The 25234-nt window shown below is 36.4% G+C and overlaps 1 protein-coding gene across 12 annotated transcripts in view; it reads right to left on the bottom strand.

Annotated features, from left to right (window-relative positions):
• The window catches only part of BTAF1 (B-TFIID TATA-box binding protein associated factor 1), a 105743-nt gene that overhangs the window by 42975 nt on the left and 37534 nt on the right, over window positions 1-25234 (bottom strand). For 9 of the 12 annotated variants that reach the window (XM_077946765.1, XM_028826656.2, XM_015147685.3 and 6 more), the window contains 8 exons: window positions 22925-23065; window positions 21235-21359; window positions 18698-18818; window positions 5468-5572; window positions 4235-4384; window positions 3796-3938; window positions 3259-3433; window positions 1269-1472 (listed from right to left, as the gene is read on the bottom strand). In XM_077946765.1, coding sequence (XP_077802891.1) covers window positions 1269-1472; window positions 3259-3433; window positions 3796-3938; window positions 4235-4384; window positions 5468-5572; window positions 18698-18818; window positions 21235-21359; window positions 22925-23065 — 1164 coding nt within the window. The remainder of the gene's footprint in view (window positions 1-1268; window positions 1473-3258; window positions 3434-3795; window positions 3939-4234; window positions 4385-5467; window positions 5573-18697; window positions 18819-21234; window positions 21360-22924; window positions 23066-25234) is intronic. The other 3 variants (XM_077946770.1, XM_015147684.3, XM_077946771.1) reach the window with 1 other exon arrangement.

Here is a 25234-nt window from a genome sequence, read left to right as displayed (position 1 = left end):
AAAAGTGAAAGGACTGACCACATCAAATACTGATGATGTGGAGTAACCAGAACTCTCACGTATTGATGGTCAGAGGGTAAAATGATACAATCTCTTTGGGAAACAGTCCATAGTTTTTTCTAAAACTAAACCTACAACTACCTTATGATTTAGCAATTCCACTCCTATATATTTACCCAAGAAAAATGAAAGCGGATGTCCACAAAGACTTGTAGAAGAATGTTTATAGCGACTTTGTTCACAACAGACAAAAAGTGGTAACAGCCCAAGTGTCCATAAACAGGAAAATGGCTTAAACTAGTTGTGGTATAATAATACAATGAATAAAACTCAAGCAATAAAAAAAGAGTAAGTTATTGATATATATATAACACAGATTAGTTTCAAAAACACCATTCTAAGAAAAACCCTTACACCAAAGAGCACAGTGTATGACTCAATTTACATGAAATTCTAGAACAGGCAAAAGTAATGTATCTTTGTGGGGGGAATGAGAATAATGGTTACTTGGTGGCAGGGCGAGGCAGAGATTACTGGGAAGTGGTGATGGTAATGTTCTGTATCTTGACAGGGGTTCAGGTTTCATAGGTATATGCATCCGTCAAAATTCACCAAATGGTCCACCTAAGATTTGTGTGCTTTAGCACATAAATTCTGCCTCAAAATAGCAAAAAATCATAAACAAATACTGAATTTTAGTTAATTATATAAAATGCTGAAGTATAATGATATCTGAAACTTACTTAGAAATGCATTAAAAAAAAAACTGCCCTGGATAGATTCATGGTTGGATAGAGGGGTAGGTAGGTGAATACATATGTGATAAAGTAAATCTGGTAAAATGTTAACTATAAAATCTAGCTGTTAAGTATGAGTGTTATGTAATTTCATCACTTTTTCTATATGTTTGAATATTTTCATTATAGGCTGAGAGCAGGAAGTAGTACTCAGGAACTTGTAGAAGCAGTTTTTTCTATACTCTGCAGTGTTAAACAAAACTGAAATGACAAAATATAATAGCTTTTTCTAATAAAGGTGCATTGATTTATCAGAATTTTAGTTTTTAAAAAAAAAATCCTCCATTATTCTCTTATCTCAAGAAAAGCCTATACAATGAAATATCTTTTCTAAAGGGTAGAGTTGACAGGCTATCAAGCCACATATAGACTCAACAAATTAATGTGTTTTTGTGATAAACATGTCATGACAAATTTCTAACCTATATTTCATGTTCTATCTATAATTAAGAAAGTTATTTCTTTACTCACCAAGTCACTAGCTTGATCTATTGTTAAAACATTGTTGTTTACTCTGTTACCAACTTCAATATGTACATCAGCTAATGATGATATAAGTTGTTTACATTCATTCTGCATTCGCGTGAATGGAACGGCAATTTCGTCATAATATAAATGTTCTGAAAGGATATCAAGTAAACGTGGCTGCACAGCTAAGGTAACAGCTTTACACTCCTAAAATACAACAGACAACAAATAGGGCAACTATATGAACATTAATTTACAGATACAGAAATCATCATTTGCAGACTACCAAGTTCTAAATTCTTTCTTATATTGAATCTATAATCTGTTACTTCTCCAAACAACAGTTAGTTGCACAGAAAAAAGGGTATTACACCCAAATTATTGTAAAATGTTAACATGAATGACTACAGAACATGCATATGGAACTATTACAATTTCATTCTCTACCTATCCAAAGTTTACGTGTATATATATCACAGATTTTAAAGTATATTACTGTAAAAAAAAAAAAAAATCAGTCAGAAAAGAACATCTATCATGCACTAATTAAAAATGTTATTTAAAAACTCATTATTGGATAACAGTGAACCCTAAGCTTCACATGCCATACTGTAAAAGTGGATACAAAATTTAAAAGCTACTTACCTGCCCCCAAATTTAACCAACCCTTCCCACTCTCTCTGGTTGTTTTCTGCCCCAAACCGAGGGGAAATGGCCTCAGTGGTGAGCCATGAGGGGTTCTGTGGGATCTGGGTGATCAGCCTGGGCGATCAGCCTGGGCTTCACAGAGTAAGTCCATGAAGCTCTGTGAGTGTCCAGAAACCGAACTGTCAACACTTGCTGCTGAGTCTGAGAGGCACAAAAACATAGCATCACTGCCTCTCCAGCACACCAACTCCTGCCTAAAAACAGACGAGCTTTGCTTCTTTCCAGAGGCCAAGCAGGGGTGTCAGTTGCAATGGAGCATGGCTCAATTACTTTTAGACATAGCTTTGACAAACTGCTAAGAGGCAGTAACGAGTAACTCTCACAGCAAGTGCAGACAGTTAAATTTCCAGAATTCCAGTCAACGGAATAAACAAAGCCAGTAGAAAGTTTCTTTGATTTGGCCGGGCGCGGTGGCTCAAGCCTGTAATCCCAGCACTTTGGGAGGCCGAGACGGGCGGATCACGAGGCCAGGAGATCGAGAGACGATCCCGGCTAACACGGTGAAACCCCGTCTCTACTAAAAAATACAAAAAAACTAGCCGGGTGAGGTGGCGGGCGCCTGTAGTCCCAGCTACTCGGGAGGCTGAGGCAGGAGAATGGCGTAAACCCGGGAGGCGGAGCTTGCAGTGAGCTGAGATCCGGCCACTGCACTCCAGCCTGGGTGACAGAGCAAGACTCCGTCTCAAAAAAAAAAAAAAAAAAAGAAAGTTTCTTTGATTTACAGAAGTATGTCTTATACAAAATCACACTCTCCCTAGAAGTTAAAAGTTAAAGAGGCTGGAAGGGAATGGTTTATTTGGAAACATGAAGATTTTGGTTTAAATACAGAGATGTTATTCTTCCTGTGACCAAAAATTCTGCCTTTGCTACTACTCACACAAATAGATCTCTAATACTCAAAGCCTCATTCTTTGTAGTTTTCAGTGATACCTGAGAGATATACAGAGGAATGGATGACCAATAGTTTCTGGACTACCTTCACATATACACGGTTTTTAATAGGGACATTTCTTAACAGACTGTACAGTCAAGAGCAAATATTAAGTATGAGCATAACTAGTAGTTGGAGGTGTGAGTAGGGGTTCTAAGACAGAAGTCCAGAGTTAAAAGTAAATGGGAGAGAAATAATGTTCAATATAATTTGGACACTTTTCTATAACTCTTGGATTTTTATACATTGAAAATTGGCACTTTTCTGTTGTAAATTATAATGTAAATAAGCCTAACAGCTAATGGAAATTGCTTTACTTAATTTGTCTTTCTTACTTTTGGGGCAAAATCTTACCTTTTGTAAAGCAGCCCATTCACAGATTACCAAAGCTACACTAATCCTTTGTAAAGCAGACTTGGAGTTCAAATGGAAGAGTAGTAACTGGCCCAGGGATTCAGCAGGTTTAATTTCTTGAGTTACCACATTTACACCTGGATCACAAATACAGCAACAAAGTGCTCCCAACAACCTAAGAGGGAGAAAAAGGAAGTTACTATAAGAAATTACTTGAAGTAAAGTTTCCCCATACTTCGAGAAATTACTTCAATTTCCTATAATTACTTGAAGTAAAATTTGGCTTTCTGAACCCATAACTTTTCCCACAGAAGATATAATGACTATCTTGTCTTCATAAGAAGATAAAAATCCTATTTTTAAAGCTTCAAAATAATTAGAAGTATTTACTTACTCTAATTTTTCCTTAGGCTATAATTAGTGTGATGAAGAAAGGAAGGATTGATGGAGACAGCAGAGGAATGTTTTGTTGGTTAAATAACCTCTGAAGGCCAGACTTGTAAATGTATGACTACCTGGCACTTAATGTACACTCACTTGGCTGCCATCATTCTGGCCCGCATAACCACAAAATCCCTGGTGGCCGGGTCTTCCATGATGGTTTCGGCCCCTGCAATATACTCCTGAAGTACTTCTTTACTCTGGCTTTGGCCTTGGCGCACCTTACCACCTGTTTTTTCCTACAGAAGGAGGGGAAAAAAGAAAAACAATGAAGATTAATCATTAAAACTAAATAGGCAACAATAAAAATATGATCTTTTTAAAATAATCCCAGTAAAATACAGTTCTTTTCACAAAGTTTTAATGGATAAACATTACTATTCATTTTGTCAGGGTCCTAATAAAATAATGGTTTCTCCTTACTTATGTTAATTAAATCACACTTATAACAAGGCAATACAGATTTTTTAATACGGTTACTGTATTAATAATTAGATGATGAACACACAAATACATTATGTGCTTCTACACTTACCTTGGCTCTAGCTTTTACTTCTAGCAACATATTTAAATCGATAGGTAAATGAGAAGGCTGCATCATCAAGCAAAGCCAAGCACCCATCCATGGGCAAGCAGCTGCTACCACATACTGAACTGAAGCCTTACTCAACAGTTCCATCCAAACCTGCAGGGTAAAACGGGGACATGAAAGTGAATTTTTTCTAAAAAAATTATTAAACTCTAACACTTATCTTTAGGAATACTGAGGTTTTTTTAAAGTAGGAAATAGCACAGAGATTTAGAAATTCAATATAGAGGCTTATTTTTGAAATATAGTACTGTTTTCTAATAGGTTTGTACACTAAAAAAAAAAGTAATGCAAAGGAAAGTTTTTTCAAAAAAAGAACATAATTCTCTTTTTAAAAAAAACATGCCCATAAAAGTACTATAGAATTGTCAAAATCTCAGTAAGTCACTGAAATAAATCCTTTGCATATATCATAGGACTCAATATTAATGCAGTCCTATATCCAACACACACTTAAAAATAGCTCCTAATATTCTCTGCTAAACTCAGAGGTGGTAATAACCTAGTATAAATTTAAAACAGTGTAAGTCTTGATTCATGATATTACTTAATAAGGATAAGGTACCTTTCCTGATGCCTAACATTTAATGGGCTAGGACTAGCCTATGGAAAGACCACCACTGTTAATCCAAGGTTGTTAACAATGAGTCACTTTAGAGGCCAACAAGTCAAGAGTAATTTAACAGATTATAAAGGTACAAAAGTACCATTTCCCCCCATAAATGCTATTAAATATATCAAATGGCTCCTCCTTTAATGATTCTAACACATACATTCACTCTTTCTAAGTAGGGAAAAAAGTACAAGTTTCAACAATAATTAGACTCATATTACCAATAGATCCCAAAAGGTACTTTGCAGAATCTATAAGCATGCTGATAAACAACAAGATGAGGGCCAGAAAAAAGCAATCTTTTCCTCATTTCATTTTCTGTATTGAGGCTATCAGAAAGTGCTTAAAACACACATGTAAGTCAGATAATAGGAGGAAGAAGCATGGCCAATCAAAACTATTACATGCTACATGTAAGAAGCCTAGTTCTCTGTCTCATCTTGCAGATCTCTAGACTTTTCAAATCTCCAAGAGATATAAATGATCAACAGAACAGCGATTATGAAAAATTTTAAAAACCTACAAAAGTTACCAGGAAAAGGAATACAAATACATTTGCTGTGTACCTTGTGAATAAGGTCCAGAATTTCCTGACTGCTTTCCAAAACACAGAACTGAAAAATGTGTCGGAGCATATCAGGCAGTATAGGTATAAGCCAAGACGAAGAGTTCTGAAAACAAAAACAGAATTAAAAGCTGTAGCACATAATTCTTGGATGTTAGCTTACCTGAAGAATTGTATGTCAAATAACAGAAGTACTACCATGAAAAGATTGCATGGTTTCATTAAAAAGGCTAAACAAGTGATAAACTTTGACAAGATTTTGAGGCAACAAACACCTTATTTACTATACCAATGGTCTGAAGAAATAACAGCATATAATCACTGAGAAGCTGGAAAAAGTCTGATTATCATTAACAACAATTTTGCCTCAAAGTTGAAATCATCCTCCATATGGAACCATCCTCTAACCAGCAACATCTCTCTGGTTATATCATACATCACTGCTTTGTCAAGAAAATCTGTAAAATACTCAGGTTACTGCTGTTGTGCCAGATGATCAGAGTTTAAGTTCTATGTGCTCACCAATAATCCAAGTAATGAATTATACTATAATATCCAACCCAGAAACTTCTACTTGGAGTTCACTACAAAATTAAGGTAAAAGTTCTTCATCTATTTTGGGTCAGGGACCCTTTAAAACTCTGATGAAAACTATGTACACTGTGTTATCAGAAAAACATATAATTACAAACAATATTTTCCTTCCAAGGTTCAGGGAATCTCCTAAAGCCTGGGTTAAGAACCTCAATTTAAGGAATTTCCTAACAATTCAAAGGCCCACCCAAATCAAGCAACCAAATAGTGCTTAACCAAGTATCTAATGTGTGTCTAGAATTCCCAGAATAAGGAATTCCAAACTGTCTATTGCTATTCAAACAATTATAAGCTCACTGGATAAAAAATGTCCATCAGAGAAATTCTACTAACTAGCTCAAAGTACCTATCAGTATCCTGCCCTCCACATGACTTTTTTAAAGAATTAAATACAGTGTCTCTATGAGAAATTTGGAAATTTTAACTGAAATTGCAGAAATCCACACATTCTAGGGATAATAAATGCTTTTTAACTTAGAAAGCTACCTATAATTTGTAGCCAATGGAAAACTAATGACAAAGGTAGGACCAGGGTTTTATGTTCGCAACATGGTTTGAAACAAGTTTTTAAAAGTCCACATGACTCCTCAAAGAGGTAAAAACAGAACTGCTATTTGACCTAGCAATCTCTTTACTGGGCGTATAGCCAAAGGAATATAAATCATTCTATCATAAAGACACATGCATGAATATGTTCACTGCAACACTATTCACAAGAGCAAAGATCTGGAATCAACCTAAATGTCCATCAACAGTAGTCTGGATAAAGAAAATGTGGTACACACACACCATAGAATACTATGCAGCCTTAAAAAAGAACAAGATCATGTTCTTTGCAGGAACATGGATGGAGCAGGAGGCCATTATCCTTAGCAAACTAACACAAGAACAGAGAAGTACATGTTCTCACTTTAAGTGGGAGCTAGCTGATGAGAACACATGGACACAAAGAGAGGAACAAAAGACACTGGGGTCTACTTGAGGGTGGGAAGGAGGAAAGGATCAGAAAAAATAACTGTTGGTTATTAAGCTTAGTACCTAGGTGGCAAAATAATCTTACAACAAACCCCCATGACATAAGTTTACCTATATAACAAACCCGTACATGTACCCATGAACCTAAAATGAAAGTTAAAAAAAAAACAAGCCATAAGTCATCAACTGGAGGAGCATTCTCACTACTTCGCTATGTCTTAACTCTACTTTCATTGAAAGGGAAAGGGAAGCTGGGAAGAAAAAAGTTCTTCTTTTCTCATTGGAGGGAATTAGGGACAATCTTAACAGAATCAGGAAAGCTATAATAGCAATAAGCAAATAATTTGGTGTTACTCTTCCATAATGTCTCTTAATTTCTGATTTTCCCCCCAACATATTTACCAACTCTCTTCCCTGACCCTCAACCCCAACAATGGCAATCCAAGCAGTTGCCTGTAGGTCCCCAAAAGTCACATCTATACAGGAAGATTTTCCCCCTATATTTATGACCAATACATGTGATATAAACTGTAGTTGTCTTCTCAGGCTACAAACATCGTTACTCTACTAAATTCTACTTTACAATTATTGAAAACAACTAGAGAAGGAAAGGATACAAGGGTAGAACACAGGATTTTTAGGGCAGTTAAACTATTCTGTGTGATATTGTAATTGTGGATACATGACATCATGTTTGTCAAGCCAATAGAATGTATACTACTGAGGGTGAACCCTAATGTAAATTATAGACTTTGGTTGATAATAATGTGTCAATGTAGGTTCACTGATTGTAACACATTAGTACTAGTCTGGTATGGGATACTGATGGTGGGGGAGGCAGTGTTGAGGATGAGGGATGGGATATATGGAATCTGTACTTTTCTCTTCAATTTTGCTCTGAAACTAAACTGCTCTGAAAAATAAAGTCTAGGCAAATAAGTACATGCAAAGATGGCCCACATCGTATGTTGCCAGGAACATACAAATTAAAACAACGATGAGATACCACTTTATACCTGTTAGCATGGCCAAAATCCAGAACACTGACAACAAATGCTGGCCAGGATATGAATCAACAGGAACTCTCACTCATCGCTGGTAGGAATTGCAATCCTACCAATGGGGCAGCTATTTTGGAAGGTTCTCACAAAAATTAAAAATACTCTTAACATCCAGCAATTGTGCTTCCTGATATTACCCAAAGGAGGCAAAAAAGTCCACACAAAAACCTGCACAAGATGTTTATAGCAGCTTTATTCACAACTGCCAAAACTTGGAAGCAAGCAAGATGTCTTCAGTAGGTCAATGGATAAACAAACTGGTACAACCAGACAACGGAGTATTATTCACTAAAAAGAAAAGGAACGATCAAGTCATGAAAAGACACAGAGAAATCTTAAATGCATATTACTAAGTGAAAGAAGTCAATATGAAAAGGCTCCACATCGTATGATTTCAACTACATGACATTCTGGAAAAGGCAAAACTATGGAAATGGTATTTCTTCCTCTGATCTGCCTTCCTGAGACTCAGAATAAGGAGAGTTGATGACAAACAGAAATAGGACTCATGGATGTTTCACTGTACCTGAAAATGAAGGTAAAACTTCTAACCACCTATACCCCCCTTCCATGTTGCCCTCCACCAAACCAACTTCCTGTCACTTACTAATTTAGTGCCATCCTGCTCTCTTCTGCCTCCAGAGTTATACATACTATTCCTTCCTCTGACTCTTACCCTTATTTTCCCCTGGCTAAATTCCACTTACCCTTCGGGTTTCAGCTTAAACTTCACTTCTAACTTGATGCCTTCCCTGTCCATCACCCATCTCACTTAGGATCCAATAGTGTCTTCTACCTCCCATATCAGACAGTTACCTTATTAAGTTATTCTTGTTTAGTTATCTGTCTTCTCCTGTCTGTCTAGTTTCCTATTTTAAGCACTACAGGAGAGCAAAGGCCTTGCCTCTTACCACTGTCTAGAAAATTGTTCAAGCACACAGCAGGCACTTAAATAGTTGCTGAAATCCATCCTGGCCACTGGAAATGATCCAAAGTCGTATAACATAAGAAATGTTTTCTCAGCATTTTGTACAGGGTCTTAAAAAGAAACACGTATTTGATCTTCGTCCCCAGCTCCTGGCACAGAGCTCCTAAAACCCAAAGAACTTCCTGAGTGATAGGGATTATTCATAATAACCGTAATTCAGTTTGCGCTAATGAAATGACTCTTGGTAGGCCCCAAGATAGCTTCAGAATGGGGGCTGGTTGCCAGAGGAACTAACTATGTGATTAGAGGGCTAGAACTTTCAGCCTGCCTTCTGCTCCCCACCTCCAGAGCTGGAGGGGTTGGAGATTAAGTTAATCACCTCACTAATGGTTAATAATTCAATCAATCAGGACTACATAATAGAGTCTCCATAAAACCCCTAAATTTATGGGTTTATGGGTTGGTGGGTCCACAGAGGTGCTGAGGGTGGCGTGCCTAAAGAAGGCATGGAAGCTCCAAGCACCTCATCCCCATACCTTGCCTTGTGTATCTCCTTCCATCTGGCTGTTCCTAAGTTGTGTCCTTTACAGTAAACTGGCAATTGTAATTATCAGTTTAACAGCCTTTCTGAGTTCTGTGAAGCATTCTAACAAGTTATCAAACCTGAGGATAGGGTCAGGAGAATCCAGTTTACAGATAGTAGGTAAGAAGTATGGAAGGCCCAACACTTGCAACTGGTATCTGTTGTGTGACTGAGCCCTCTAACTTGTAGGAGCTGACACTAATTCCAGGTAGACTGTCAGAACTGAACTGAATTGTATGATACCCAGCTGGCATCCAGGGAGTTGGATAATTGGTTGGTGTAAGGAAGAAAACCCGCAGATTTGGTGTCAGGAATGTTGTATTGTAAAAATGGCTCAGCAACAGATCCCTAACTGGCAGATTTGGCATGTCAGGTGGGATAAGATCTTGTCTGTACCCTTTTGTTATGATCCCACTTTTATCTTCCCACAAAATGGGTACACTCAGAAAAAAAAGGAGCAATCTGAGCATTACCACAAACACCTGATTCTTGCCTGCAGGCCAATTCATCATGTCTACCAGCATATCAAATGTTCTCAGACTGCAGGGAAGATTATCAGGAGAGAACCTATAACTTGGTGATGAATCACACTGAGTTCTTTCACTAATTTTACTAATTTGCTCTGAAACCCTATTTTGATCCACAGCCAAAGGAAAAGAAAATTTCCATATTTAGACAGTTTATAATGCCTTGTTCTATTCATTTCTCCAACCAACATTTATTGAAGATCAGCTAAATATTTCAACTTTGCTCTCTCCTTTTCATATTTTTATAAAATCTGGCAATACCCAATTATGCTAGCATTCTCTAAGGCCAAAGTCTTAGTTCAGGCTCTTTGTTTCCTACTTATTTGTGTATGTTAAATTTTCTAACATTCTAAACTATGCTTCAGATTCCAACCCAATCTCACATATATCTTCATGTAATAACTAAACTTGCCCTTCAAACAAAAGTTAATTTACTGGTAACTGAAATTTTGGAATGACTCACAAAGTGACTGAGATGCAATGGAATGGAAAAGTTGACCCAGTCAGTAAAGAAGGCAAAATAGGAGATTCATGTCTAGGAGTTTGTCTGGCAACAACAGTCACCAGTTATCAACACTAGTTAATCTGGATATTTCAGTAGTTCACTGATAGATATATATATTAATAGGTATACTCAGCACATACAAACACACTGGCCAAAGAGACAATATAGAAAGGACAAATGGTAAAGTCGTTCACTTTGATTACCAAGCTGCTAGTTTAGCAAAAAAAGTTAAACCTTGATTATAAATCATTATGAAATAAAACTAGTTCTTTTTGTTTGTTTTTGAGACAGAGTTTCACTCTGTCACCTAGGCTGGAGTGCAGTGGCGTGATCTCTTGGCTCATTGCAACCTCTCCCTCCCAGGTTCAAGCGATTCTCCTGTCTCAGCCTCCCAAATAGCTGGGATTACAGGCACCCACAACTCTCGGTTAATTTTTGTATTTTTAGTAGAGACAGGGTTTCATCATGTTGGCCAGGCTGGTCTCAAACTCCTGACCTCAAGTGATCTGCCTGCACTGTTCTCCCAAAATACTGGGATTACAGGAGTGAGCCACTGTGCCCGGCCATGCTTTTTCTTAAGAGCTCCTATTTCATGCTCCCCAGGAAGCCAAGCTTGCCAATTCTTTCACATGTTAACATCACAGAAGAAGGCACACGGATTAAACAATATGTTTTCACAAATGCTATGGTATGCCACAGGGAAGTATAAAGGAAATAACATTTCAGAGACAACTGTATTAACTGTGGTTCTATTTAAGGACATTTTAGAGATGTGCATGCCAGCACACATACTTAATAATGGATACCTTTTAAAAATAAGGACATCTCCCTTATAAAATCTACTGATTTTACAAAGCAAAACAAAACCAAAAAATTACTAAAGATAACCAGGATAATTTCAAGGAAACAGAAGCATCAATCTTTACAAGGCAGTGATACACTGAGCTATAGCCAAGTCTGATCTTGAAAAGTTACTTTAGAATTACTGAGGTATAGCTTGAGAAGTTAGAAACTGAAACCAGGAAACAGCTACTAGTAATTCAGGTGAGTTTTCTTTTCTCACTTTGTAGTTAAAACAACTCCATATTCAGAAGTGGGAAAGAAATTAGACACATAATTATTTTGTCCCCATATAAAATTTAGTAAAAGCTGAACACCAGAATAAGATCTGAAACTGAAGTGAGCTGTTTATATGAACTTGGGAAAGTTTCTTAATCTTTGATTATCAGTTCTCTCATCTGCAAAACAGGAATGACAGTAGCCACCTCATGTAAACTGCTTAGCACAGTTCCTAGCATAAAGTAAGCCCTCAATAGTTTATATTATTACCACAATTAAACATCATTCCTATACCCCAGAATAAGAATGCTCAGAATGGAAATACTAATTATTGTTTTAGTATCTGTACTATTATTTATACTTGTATAGCATTAACATTTTCAAAGCACTTTCATATACATTATCTCACTTGATCCATGTAACTCTGAGAGAGGCTAGAGATAATCACCAGAGAGGGTTAGATAAATCTGACCAAGGTCATTAATTAGCAAATGATAGAGCCAAGGTTAGAACTCAGATCCTGTCTATTTAAGGGATCTTTTAATTATACCACTGAAGGGGTTAACAACAGTGATAAAAAGCTCTATTTAACTGCTCTTTATATTATGATTGCTTCCATAAAGGATTGCTGACTAATTAGGAATACTTAATACCACCAAGAAATCAAAGGCAAGGAAGCAGCTCAGAAAAAGGAACACAAATTAAAAGTGAGAGTAGATTTTTATTACCACGACAGGTCAATGATCTTTTATCCAAATTCCCTGGAGCCAGATGTGTTTTGAAACTCAGAAATTTTTCAAATTTTAGAATAATGAATTATATACAGTGTATATTATATAGTATCTACAATAGAATATCGGCAGCACCTAAATAAAATATATTAATATTTCTGCAGCAAAATGTGTGAATAGGCACATTAAGTGGGATAAAGACTAAGCAGTTTCTCTTCAGAATGGTCAGGTTTTGCCACCAAATTAGTAGTTTTATAAATTGACCCAACTCACAAAAAGCTTTGGCTTTCAAAGTTGCAGGAAAGGAATCATGGAACTGCACTACAAAAAGAGTTTGCACACAGCTATAAATTAATCAATAAGTAACTTTCAGGCAATTTGTGGAGAGGAATACAGTAACAGATAAAAGCATCAGAGATGGTTTATTCATACAGCTTTTCAGAAAGCAAATAATGTTGCTGGGAATCACAAGATTAACAATAAAAATTAAATGAGTTTTCACTGCATAATAATGACTTTAAACAATGATTTAGATAAAACGAGTTATAGAAGTTGGAGATGCTTTGTGGCACTAAAGATTTGATCTGTCTCATGAAAGAAAAGGTACAGGGAGGAAGAAAGGGAGCTAAAATTTAGGAAGGTGAGAGTGCGAGGGATGGGGGGTAGGGGAGCAGGGGACAAGGAGCCATGTCCAAACATACTTTGATCAAATGAACATGATTACACTTAGGATACAGGAGTGGATTTAGAAAATGTCCTTGACTCCAGAGTACATATTAGGAAATATTAGGGTGAAATGTTGACCAGAGCCAAGTATCAGAAGACCAAGAAAGACAGGAATTTAATCCTAGTATAGTGTTAGGCAATTACAAATTACTAACCAGTTTGTGAGTAACTGAGGCTATCGTCCCCCAAATCCTTCTGAAACTTAAAATTCTTTCCTTTTAGAAATACTATGACTGTGCAGAAACGAAAATTCCAAACTTTGAAGGAGCATACTGGAGAAAGGATGATAATTTTTATGAATACATAGAAGGGAGAAGTAGGTAAATTAGAAGATAGGATTATAACTTAATTTTTTTATTACAAAAACTTGAAACAAGACAAAATTATAAGAAATGTCAATTACGGATTGTGTAAACATAAATGAATGTTGTTTCATAAAATTCCTTGCACTTTTCTCTATTAAAAAAAAAAATCCCAAAATTTAAAAGAAGGAAATAGATGGTAGTATTAAGAAAAGCTTCCTAAAAGGTTTGGCTTTGGGCTGGGCACGGTGGCTCATGCCTGTAATCCCAGCACTTTGGGAGGCCGATGCAGGTGGATCACCAGAGGTCAGGAGTTTAAGACTAGCCTGACCAATATGGCGAAACCCCGTCTCTACTAAAAACACAAAAATTAGCTGGGCATGGTGGCACATGCCTGTAATCCCAGCTACTCAGGAGGCTGAGGAAGGAGGATCACTTGAACCTGGGAGGTGGAGGTTGCAGTGAACCAAGATCATGCCATTGCACTCCAGCCTGGGCGACAAGAGCAAAACTCCATCTCAAAAAAAAAAAAGAGAAAAAGAAAAAAAAAAAGTTTGGCTTTATACAATTATTTGAAAAAACAGAACGAAATAGCCAACAAAAATAGTAAAACATCTATGTGGGGACCAAAATCAGAGCCTGCTAAGAATGAGTGATTAGTGCTATAGCCATAGTCTTTGGTGGTGAAGATAATAAACAGCAAGGATCAGGGCAGTGACAAAGCACAAAATCTGGAAGTATCAATATTAAGTTTCGTAGACAGCATCTCTTTCAGTAAAGACATACACTGAAGATAAAGGTTAGACACAAGTGAAATTTCATGAATGATGCCATCAAAAAGTTATGAAAAATAAGCAAAAAAGAAGCTAAAGGCATAGATAACCAACACAAAAGGATACAGGAAACACAATAAACATTAAGACTCCAACAAAAAAGGACCACAAACATGTCAGAATAACTGGAAGAAAAATATGGAAGTAGAATGTATTTAAAAGGCTAAAGGGAACAGACTAGAAAAGCACTTTTGTTCAAAACACGTTCTGTACACTTGTCTAATTTGAAATTGACATATTCAGTAAAATGTCTGTGAAAGTACATATCAAAGATACTAGATATGAATCAAAGAGAAGTGAGGGAATTTTTTTTTAACCACATCGTCTAATCTTCCTGACCTTTCAGCTTAGTTTATCTTTTAATGCTGCTCTCTGATACCTCTCACATACTGGTCTTCTGTTATTTAACTCTTTGCAGAGGTTATTAAACTTACCATGTAATAGTCTTACAGCAACCATATTGTAAACTTTTCCAAGGTAAGAAACATGTAGGATGATATGGTTTGGCTCTGTGTCCCCATCCAAGTCTCATCTTGTAGCTCCCATAATTCCCATGTGTTGTTGCAGCAACCCAGTGGGAGATAAGGGAACCATGGGGTGGGTCTTTCCTGTGCTGTTCTCATGATAGTGAATAATTCTTACAAGATCTGACAATTTTAAAAACGGGAGTTTCCCTGCACAAGCTCTCTCTTTGCCTGCTGCCATCCACATGGATGTGACTTGTTCCTCCTTGCCTTCCACCAAGATTGTGAGGCTTCCCCAACCATGTGGAACTAAGTCCAATTAAGCCTTTCTTTTGCAAATTGCCCAGCCTTTATCAGCAGTGTGAAAAAAAGGCTAATACATAAGATTTCTTTTTTTTATTTCCCAGAAAACCCAACACAGAATCTTACACTAATTTACTTAATAAACATTGAGGCCCTATGCTTAAGAGGTGGCTGACATGCCACAAATTATATACAAAGACAATGGCGTTCTGGTATAGGAAATGATAAAGAATCATCATTAAATGATAAAGAAACGAAGGCTAGTACCAAAGCCTTCATTTATGAGCCAGCAAAGGCAAATTCAAAAGGGGAAAAAAAAAAAAATCCCTGGACATGAAAATTAACATCAAAGAACACAGAGATGTTTTCACAACCAGGAAATTTTAAAAGCCAATACCCATAACCATTGAGGAACATAAACTTGGAAGGGGAATTTTTTTTTTTCTGAGACAGGGTCTCACTCTGTTACCCAGGTGTGGCAGTGGTGCAATTTCAGCTCACAGCAGCCTCTGCCTCCCAGGTTCAAGTGATTCTCGTGCCTCAGCCTCCTGAGTAGCTACGATTACAGGCACACATCACCATGCCCAGCTAATTTTGGTATTTTTAGTAGAGACAGGGTTTCACCATGTTGTCCAAGTTGGTCTCGAACTCCTGGCCTCAACTGATTGGCCCGCCTCAGTCTCCCAAAGTGCTGGGATCACAGGCCTGAGCCACCGTGCCAGGCCCAACGGTGATTTATAACAATCTTGGGATCTAATTTATAGTAAAAATTTTAGAACAAGGGAGGAGACATTACAAGATTAACAAAAGTGAGAAATCACAATTGACAGCAGAGGAGATAAAAATTAGGCAAATGCAACCGAAAAAAAACAGTTCAATTACTGCAAGCAGTGACTCATGTATCTCAATATTCCCACAGTATGCTATAATAAACAGTATAAAAACTAATAACCAACAAATAATATTGGTGACTGATTCACCAAAAAAGTTAGCTTATGTTCAATATACTTTAAAAGGATGATCTACTGTGGCAGTCATTTTAATAGTTAACTATCTTTTTGTGGCAAAAAGGATATTTCAGTTATTTGAAAATTTCATTTATACAGAACACTTTATTTTCTAGTAACATAAAGTTGATATTACTAAATAAATAATGAAGCCACAAGTCAAAAATAGCCTGCAGGTGGCTTGATCACCTAACAAGGAATAAAGGGGCTTTAAAAAACAATATGAAACTGTTTCTAAAATATACAAAGAACTCTTAAAATTCAACAATAAGAAATCAACCCAGTATTAAAATAGGCAAAAAATTATTTTTCTTTTTTTTTTTTTAATTAGCCAGGCATGGTGGTACGTGCCTATAGTCTCAGCTACTCAGGAGGCTGAAATGGGAAGATCACTTGAGCCCATGAGTTCAGGGTTGCAATAAGCTATGATCACGCCCATGCAACAGTGTGAGATCTTATCTAAAAAATACAATAAAATAAATAAAAATAGGCAAAAGCTGAACAGATACCTCACCAAAGATGAGAGATAGATGGCGAATAAACATATGAAAAGATGCTCAACATCATGGGTCACTAGGAAACTGCAAATTAAAATAACAATGAAATACTACTACACTTATTAGAATGGCTAAAACCCAAAACACTGATAAAAAATGCTGGCCAGAATGCGAAGCAATAGGAACCCTCACTCATTGCTGGTAGAAATACAAAATGGTACAGTCACTTTGGAAGAGACTTGGCAGTTTCTTATAAAAATCAACATACTCTTACCACACAATTCAGCAGATACGCTCCTCGGTATTTACCCAAGTGAGCTGAAAACTTAATGCCTACATAAGAACCTGCACATGAATGTTTATAACAGTTTTATTCATAATTGTCAAAAACTGAAGCAATTAAGATGTCCTTAGAAGGCAAGTGAATAAACTGGTACAGACAATGCAGTATCACTCCATGATAAAAAGAAATGGGCTACCATGACATGAAAAGACATGGAGGAACCTTAATTTCATATTGCTAAGTGAAAGAAGCCAATTTGAAAAGGCAGCACACTATATGATTCCACTATGTGATATTGTGGAAAAGACAAAATTAAAGAGACAGTAAGAAAGATCAGTGGCTGCTAAGGGTTCAGGGACAGGGAAGGAAGGATGAATAGGTGGAACACAGGGGATTTTGGGGATAGCAAAACTACTCTGTATGATACTGTAATGGTGGGTACATACCATTATTGTACATGTGTAAATGTACATTATGTACAAAATGTACAGAAGAATGAATGAACCCTACTGTAAAGTGTGGACTTTAATGTATCAGTATTGGCTCATCAGTTTTAATAAGTATACCACACTAATGCAAGATGTTAACAATAAGGGGAACTATGTGTGGGTAGTGGGAGGGATAAAAGGGTATACGGGAACTGTCTGTACTTTTCCTTCATTTTTTCTGTAAATCTAAAACTGCTATTAAAAATAAAGTCCATATATACAAAAAGAACCATATGAAGAGAAAAAATTTGGTAACTTCAAAAGGTCTACATAAAATGAATTTAAAAATTCACAAACATTTAGGCAAAAATCATAAAATTAAAGCAAAAATGAAATGAAAATTAAGAACAACCCATGCCAGCTGTCATATCAGCCCACGATGACCAACTGAGAACTAACTGTAAAACAGACTAACTAACTGTAAAACAGATCTGACAGTTGTTCTCAGAGATTTGGATTAGACAAAACCAAAATTTGGATTAGACAAAATGCAAAATAAAATTTACAGATGTTTATTTACAGAAGTTCAACACAGTATCATGCTGCACATTAAAGCAAGTCTACACAAAATGTTCCTAATTCACATGAGAATCCATGGTTAGTGAACACAAAAAAGGCACTTATTCACTACTTAGTCACTATTTTTAAAAAATGATTGGCCCAAACCGTAGTACCTCTTAACAGCATGCTAGAAAACTGAACTTCTTATTGATAGTTCCCTAAATCTAGGTATTTTGTTTGACCTATAAGGCTATTTTAAAAATGGTAATGTGAAGCCTTTTATAAACAGGGCAAGGACTCCTAAGCTCACCACAGGCTCCATTTACACATGGATATTATCTGAATGATCTCTACAGACATTTCAATGTGATTCCTGAAGTACACTATCCTTGAAAATAGCATGCTCTTAAGATTGAAAAATCTTTCAATAAAGGCAAGAGCCTGGGAATTCCACGGTAAGTCTTTAAGAGTTGTACTACAGAGCTTCAAATGCAGCCTTCTAACCTAGGCCATGGGTTCTGTCAACCACCCAACTGTCAGCCACACAGACAAAGAGCATGCAAAGACTATATAACAGGTCTCTGACAGGGAGAGACTATTCAAGCAATCATTCATTCAACAAACATTTACTCAGGACTTCCTATGTGTTAAGCATGATTTCAAGGGCTGACAAAACAACCTAGAACAAAATATTAAAATATTTCTGCTCTTACAGTGATTACATTCATCTACATGGTTACCATACCACTAGGCCCAACATTGTACTGATCTTTGGATATACAGCAAGGGTAAGCTAATGATCAGGTTTATTTTATAAAATTAATTTATATAAGTTTCAAGATTGCTATAGTTGTCAGTTCTTACCTGGTCCTGTGTTGATAATAACGTAAACAGAGTTTCCAATGCTGCTCTTCGAACTGATGATATTGTGTGATGCAAAAAAGGCCAGACACGTGGAACTAAAACTGTGAGTGACTGTTGAATACTAATAAAGAAGACACAAATTAATCTTACTTATTCTAAGTTGAAACTCTGTAGATACATTATCTAAATATTCTCATGGGATCTAGTGATGCTGACATCATGTGACTTTTCTGACGAATAAATTCTTAAAAGATAATACCGTTTTCATATGAACATTCTTGTAACAATGTCATTCACAACTGTTATTGCAGCACCAGAAGAGCCAGAGCAAATGCAGTCAAAAAGAAGGGTGGAAATACTAACATCAGGTTCTTCTATGGCACTAATGCCATGAGTCACCTTTATCAAGTTAGGACTTCCCAATATAATTGTTCTTAGGAAAATAGGACATGTATCCTAGCTGGCAGTCAGCTTACATGATCAGGACTGCTAATCCTAACTTCTTTCCCAAGGCTAACCCCAATGGGTAGATACACAAAATTTCCATCTCCCTTTGGGGCCATCTCTGTCACATATCAAATGAGCAAGTGGTGGTAGGGCAGCAACTTTGAAATTTATTATCCTGGTGTAGCATTACTAAGTTAGGATAACTCAAATTTCTTCCTTCTCATAGATTTAAGTTTTAAATGGGGAAGCAAACAAAGCCAAGTCTAGACTAACTTGGGCCATAGGATTCCTGTCACATTCATGAGTCATTTGTAAAAATTACCTGGAACTAGGAAATAATTCATAAGCAGCATTTGAAATATATGGCTCCACAGAAAAAGACATGAACAAAAAATAATATGCCACTGTAACTATTTGGTCTTTTGTGGTTTCTCCCAGGAGGCCTATCTTTTAACACTATTTTCATTACTTGCAGGTTTGTATGAACACTACTTCTTGTATTTTATTTTCATATTTGGCAAATTTATTTATAAAATTCTAACTTAAACACAGGTACACATAGACATAAAAAAGACACAAAATACATAAAAGCATTATAACAGGGTCTTGTTAAGTGTCTAACTGCTCATGCTCCAAATAACATGCTACATTTCTTCTTACATAAGCTAGAAGAAAGTATCTGCCAAGTATCACAATATATGAAGCAAATTTGAAACAAAAAAGATGGAAAGCCACATTATTTCACATTGAATTAATAGAATTTTCACTATATTCTTTCTTATATTACCCAGTTTTTCTGACACCATCCACTAAGGCCCATAGACCAAATCCATTCCACTCATTTTTTTTTAAGTAAAAGTTTTCTGTGTATACAAGCACGTTCATTCTCTTACGTATTACCTATGTACAGCTGTTTTCACACTACAGTGACAGCTTAGTAGTTTTGACAGACTGTCTGGCTCACAAAACAAAAATACCCACTATTTGGGCCTTCGCAGAAAAAGATTACTAATCCTTGATTTACAGTAATCAAAAACCCCTTCATCTTGCATCTTAAAGAGGGCTTTCACATACATTAACTCATTTAGTTTGTACAGCTTTCATTAGCAACAGAAACATCGAAAATCAGGAAACCCCATAAATGTACTACCACTTCAATTTTTCTCTTCTTTTGCTATTATAGGCACTTACTTTGCTCTTTCTACTTAAGTGCTGTCCAACTAATCTAAACTTAGCATTAAGGTACATCCACTAGGTCGGTATTATTTGAAATATTTTCCACATGTGTTTTTATACATCTATGGGTTTCATGGGAAATACTCACAGAGCCAGAAACCATGTATAAGCATAATTATATGAACGTTCACTGAACGCCCTCACTAGGACAAGAACAGTAATTTTCTCATCTGTGAATTTTTTTAAGTTGCATAATAATTTTTTCTTCTCTATCTCTAAGGACACTTATCTCTAATAATATTCAAGGGCCAGTCTACAAGGTAGGGAATGTTAATTAGCTGAGCTGAGATTCATGTATAAGGACAGGAAAATTGGTGACGTGAAATTTTTGATGTATGTTTTTGGCTTCATTTGATCTCTGCCTTTGGACATTATATTACATTATTATGTATTCCCTTACTGATAAGTAATTACTGAAATCAAGAACAAGAGTTGAAGAAATGAACATTACAAAAAAAAAGTTCACAGAGGGGCAAGTTTTAGAAAATATAAAGCTGATGTTTGATGATAATTCTGTTAACTATTACTAAATAAAGCTAAAATTCTACATTCTAGGGCTAGAACTAGAAATACTGTTCAATGATTATATTTCTAAATAAACAATTATAAGATGAACAAGATGATGAATTATATAACTGAAATATTTCAAGGGTAAAAAAAATGATCTTTGTAAGCTGCTGCCCACATGGCTGAAGAGTAAAAAAGACAAGGCCTTCTGAAAACAGTAGTCTTTGGCATCTCCAGCTTAAACAGTACTATTCTTAAAGGTGCTAAAATATTGTATGTTTAGGCTAAATTATCTCGAAAGGTATATAAAGACTTTTTACTTTATTCCGCTAATTAGAAATAATTACCTGCATTGTTGGACCTGAGGATAAGTTAACAAGGATGAAAGGAGAGTCATAATACTATTTGTTGAAGCTGTTAGATCATCTAATTCCAGAAGAGCATCCCATAATGTATTTATAATGAAGGGTACCTATAAGATCAGTTTTCAAGAAAAGTTATCAATTTTGTACAAAATACTCACAAACCCTGCCAAATTGTATCCCAGGGGTCACTACTGATTCAACAACACATGCAATTCCAACGACCTTGGACAGTGTCAGTTTTGAGCGAAGTTAAGGAGGTGACACTATTTGCCTTTAACAATTTTCTATACCTTCTTTTTAATGTCATTCAACTCTACTTTGATACTTCCCTTCCTGACCAGACTCATAACGGGTGGAATTCAGAAAATAAAAGAGCCAAAACTATTTTATGTAAAAAACTAAACTCTGAAAACAACAGAGCATGGAGACACAAGACATGCTCCTCTATGTAATTTTACTGCATTTAAAGTGGTACCAATCATCATTAAAAAAAATTTTTTTTTAGTTTTTAAGCTCTTAAAATACTGCTTACTATACTTCTAACTTTGTGTTCTGATTTTGATAATCAGGTAGAAAGTCAGCCAGACCTTTAAAAAAGTCATTTCAAAAAATGAGACTAGAGGGGTGGGTGTGATGGGTCACACCTGTAATCCCAGCACTCTAGAAGGCCAAGACTGGGAAGATCTCTTGAGTTTAGGAGTTTGAAACCAGCCTGGGCAACAGAGGGGGACTCCCCCATCACTAAAAAAAATAATTTTAAAAAACTCAGCCAGGCACAGTGGCATGCGTCTGTAGTCCCAGGTACTTGGGAGGCTGAGGCAAGAAGGACTGCTTGAGCCCAGGAGAGTAAGGCTACATGTCATCCACTGCACTCCGGCCGGGGTGACAGAGTGAGATCCAAGAAAGAAAAGAAAATGTTATGTGTATATACAGATTACACAGCACTTGTTAATAATACTAATTAATAATTAGTAATTAATAAGGAGAGGAGAGGAGAGACGGGGAGGAGAGGAGAGACAGGGAGGGGAGAGGAGACTAAATTTAAAAAAAAAATCCAAAAACTAAAATCAAAACAAACAGGCCGGGCATGGTGGCTCATGCCTGTAATCCCAGCACTTTGGGAGGCTGAGGTGGGTGGATCACTTAAGGCCAGGAGTTCGAGACCAGCCTTGCCAACATGGTGAAACCCCATTTCCACTAAAAATACAAAAATTAGCTGGGTGTTGTGGCACGTGCTTGTAGTCCCAGCTACTTGGGAAGCTGAGGCAGGAGAATCGCTTGAACCTGGGAGGTGGAGGTTGCAGCAAGCCAAGATCACACCACTGCACGGCAGCCTGGGCAACAAGAGTGAAACTCTGTCTCAAAAAAAAAAAAAATCAAAACAAACAAAAATCCAATATATCTAAAAACCAGGAGTAAAATAAGGAAGACATGGCTGCATTCTTCTCAAGGAAGTTCCCTATATATTATGTACATGAAGGGAAAGTAGACAAATGGATCCAATGAACTCTTCCAAAGTATAATATATAATCAAGACTGCATGCATCAGAGGGCTGCTGGTCAAAAAAAAATTGAAGATGAAGGAGAAAAATGTACTCAATGTATTTTCTAATACTCCATATCCCAAATGAAAACAAGCTCTATAGGAAGAAATTAAAAATATTTAATTTACCTTTTGTGTCTGAAGATAGACAAGGCTTTCTACTACAGGTACTAATGATGCTGCAGCAACAGCTCTGACATCATCATCAAGATCCTGGAGTCCTTCAATTATTCTAGTTAAAACTTTAGGCAATAAAGTATTAATTACATCCTGTAAAACAGTACATGAAAACATTTTAAAATTTCAATTTGCCACATGACAGCTAAATTCCAGTATTTACAGTCATGCACTGCTTAACAATGGATACATTCTGAGAAATACATGAGGCAATTATGTCATTCTGTGAACATTATAGAGTGTACTTACACAAACCTAGACAGTATAGCCTACACCACACCTAGCTATGTGATACAGCCTATTGCTTCTAGGCTACAAACCTGCACAGCATGTTACTGAACTGAATACTGTAGGCAGCTACTAATAAAATAATAAGTATTGGTATATCGAAATACAGAAAAGGTACAATAAAAGTACAGTATTATAATCTTACGGGACCACCATCATATATGTGGACCATCACTGACCGAAATATCATTATGACTGTATCTACTAAAAACAATCACATAAACAAAAATATAACATCAAGAGAAGCCTAAGTAATCCCATTTGAAAAAGACTACAAGGGCATTAAGCGCTTTATCCAATGAGACGTAAACCATCAAAACATGTTTTACAGGTAAGACTATGAATTCTCTGTGTGAACAGACACACACACAAACCCCTCTGCTAGAATCCTAGCCTCCATATCTCATTCAATGCCACCAACAACCAAAAGGAGAATGAGAGAAGAGTGGAAGAAAAGCCATACATTCCCACTTCTCATTATTCCAATTTAATGTCTTTTCATTTCCCCCAACAGAGCCAGCCCCCAGACGTTACTCCTGTGATCATATACTAGGAATCTCCCTGAGAACTGGTCTCACTATGAAATAGGGATAACATTTCAAAAACCTATAAGGTGTTTTCCATTTCCATATAAGTCTGCTGTTATCTACAGAGGCTAGAGTGCAGAACACAGAAAAAAAGGTTTTGTTTATGGGGGGCAAGAGGGTGGCTGCCAAGGGGAGAAGAGAACTAAAAGGGCCAGGAAGAGGAAGGAAGGGAGCAGAGGGAGAAAGAGTTGAACAGAAAGCTCGGGTCTCTCAGCAGAATCATGAATGCTTTGTTATTGGCAGTTAAAGGGAAAAAAAGAGATGATCTTAGAAAACTTCAAAAGGCCTTTGAGCTTGCCTTTTGAGACAGAAAGCGAGGTTCCAATCTGTTATACAGTGAGCATGGAAAGAGGAGAAAAGCTGGCACGAAGCATTAAGTAGCCATAATGGATAGTGAAATGCCTATATAGGCCAATGCCTAACACCCTGACAATGCTGATACCAACTGGAAAGTATTCAGGGAAATTAAACTGGTAAGAAAAGGTCCTGGTCTCTCTCTAGCTCCTCATTCATAATCTCTCCTTTACTTCCACGTCTCTTTTTAGTCAACACTCACTCTTTGCTGACCTGTTATGTTCAGAGTCAAGACAACTATTTGTGGAAGTCCCTAATTCTGTCACTAGATCTATAGTGGGGAAGTAGGGAGAAGGAGAAAAGAGATGCTTTACTGGCATCTCACATTGGTAATCAGAATCAATTTTTCCACAAAAATGTTATGTGTATATATAGATTACACAGCACTTATTAGTTTAGTAAAGGACTTTAGATATATTTATATATGAAATAGGCTTTTGTGGACCAACCTAATAACCAAATTCCCAGCCAGAATATATCTGTTTTTAATAACCTACTAAGGGTACATAAATGTTCCTAAGTAGGGGACTGTGTGCACATGCAGGTATTGTCATCCTAGATGATATATAACATTACGATAAACACTGTTCTATAAGACATGCCATTTAGTTTCTAGTTCTAGTACTAACCTTAACTAGTTTTGTGACCACCAGCAAGGCATCTAATTTTTCAGAACTTTATTTCCCTATATGAAAATAATAAGACTACATGCATTTTCTTCTTGTAAGTTTTGTCATAAAGGATAAAATAAAACACACACACACACTGACAGTTTATGTAAAAAGTACATGATCATACAGATTGTCTTCTTTACACTTTGATGTCTACTCCTGTATGTATACTGCATAACTTGGCATCATGTTGTATAGCCCTCAGAGCATGTATTTAATATTCAAATGAGTTAAAACAGTAAAACCAAATCATGAAGAGCACTGAATTAACTGTAGCAATAGATTAAAAAGGAAAAATAATCTTTGACCTTAAAAAGCAACAATGTAACTAACCATCTTTTGATTTATACTTAAATTTTTAT

The sequence above is a fragment of the Macaca mulatta genome, chromosome 9, assembly GCF_049350105.2.
Source record: "Macaca mulatta isolate MMU2019108-1 chromosome 9, T2T-MMU8v2.0, whole genome shotgun sequence".
Lineage (NCBI taxonomy): Eukaryota > Metazoa > Chordata > Mammalia > Primates > Cercopithecidae > Macaca > Macaca mulatta.
This window is presented reverse-complemented; position numbering and strand designations above follow the sequence as displayed.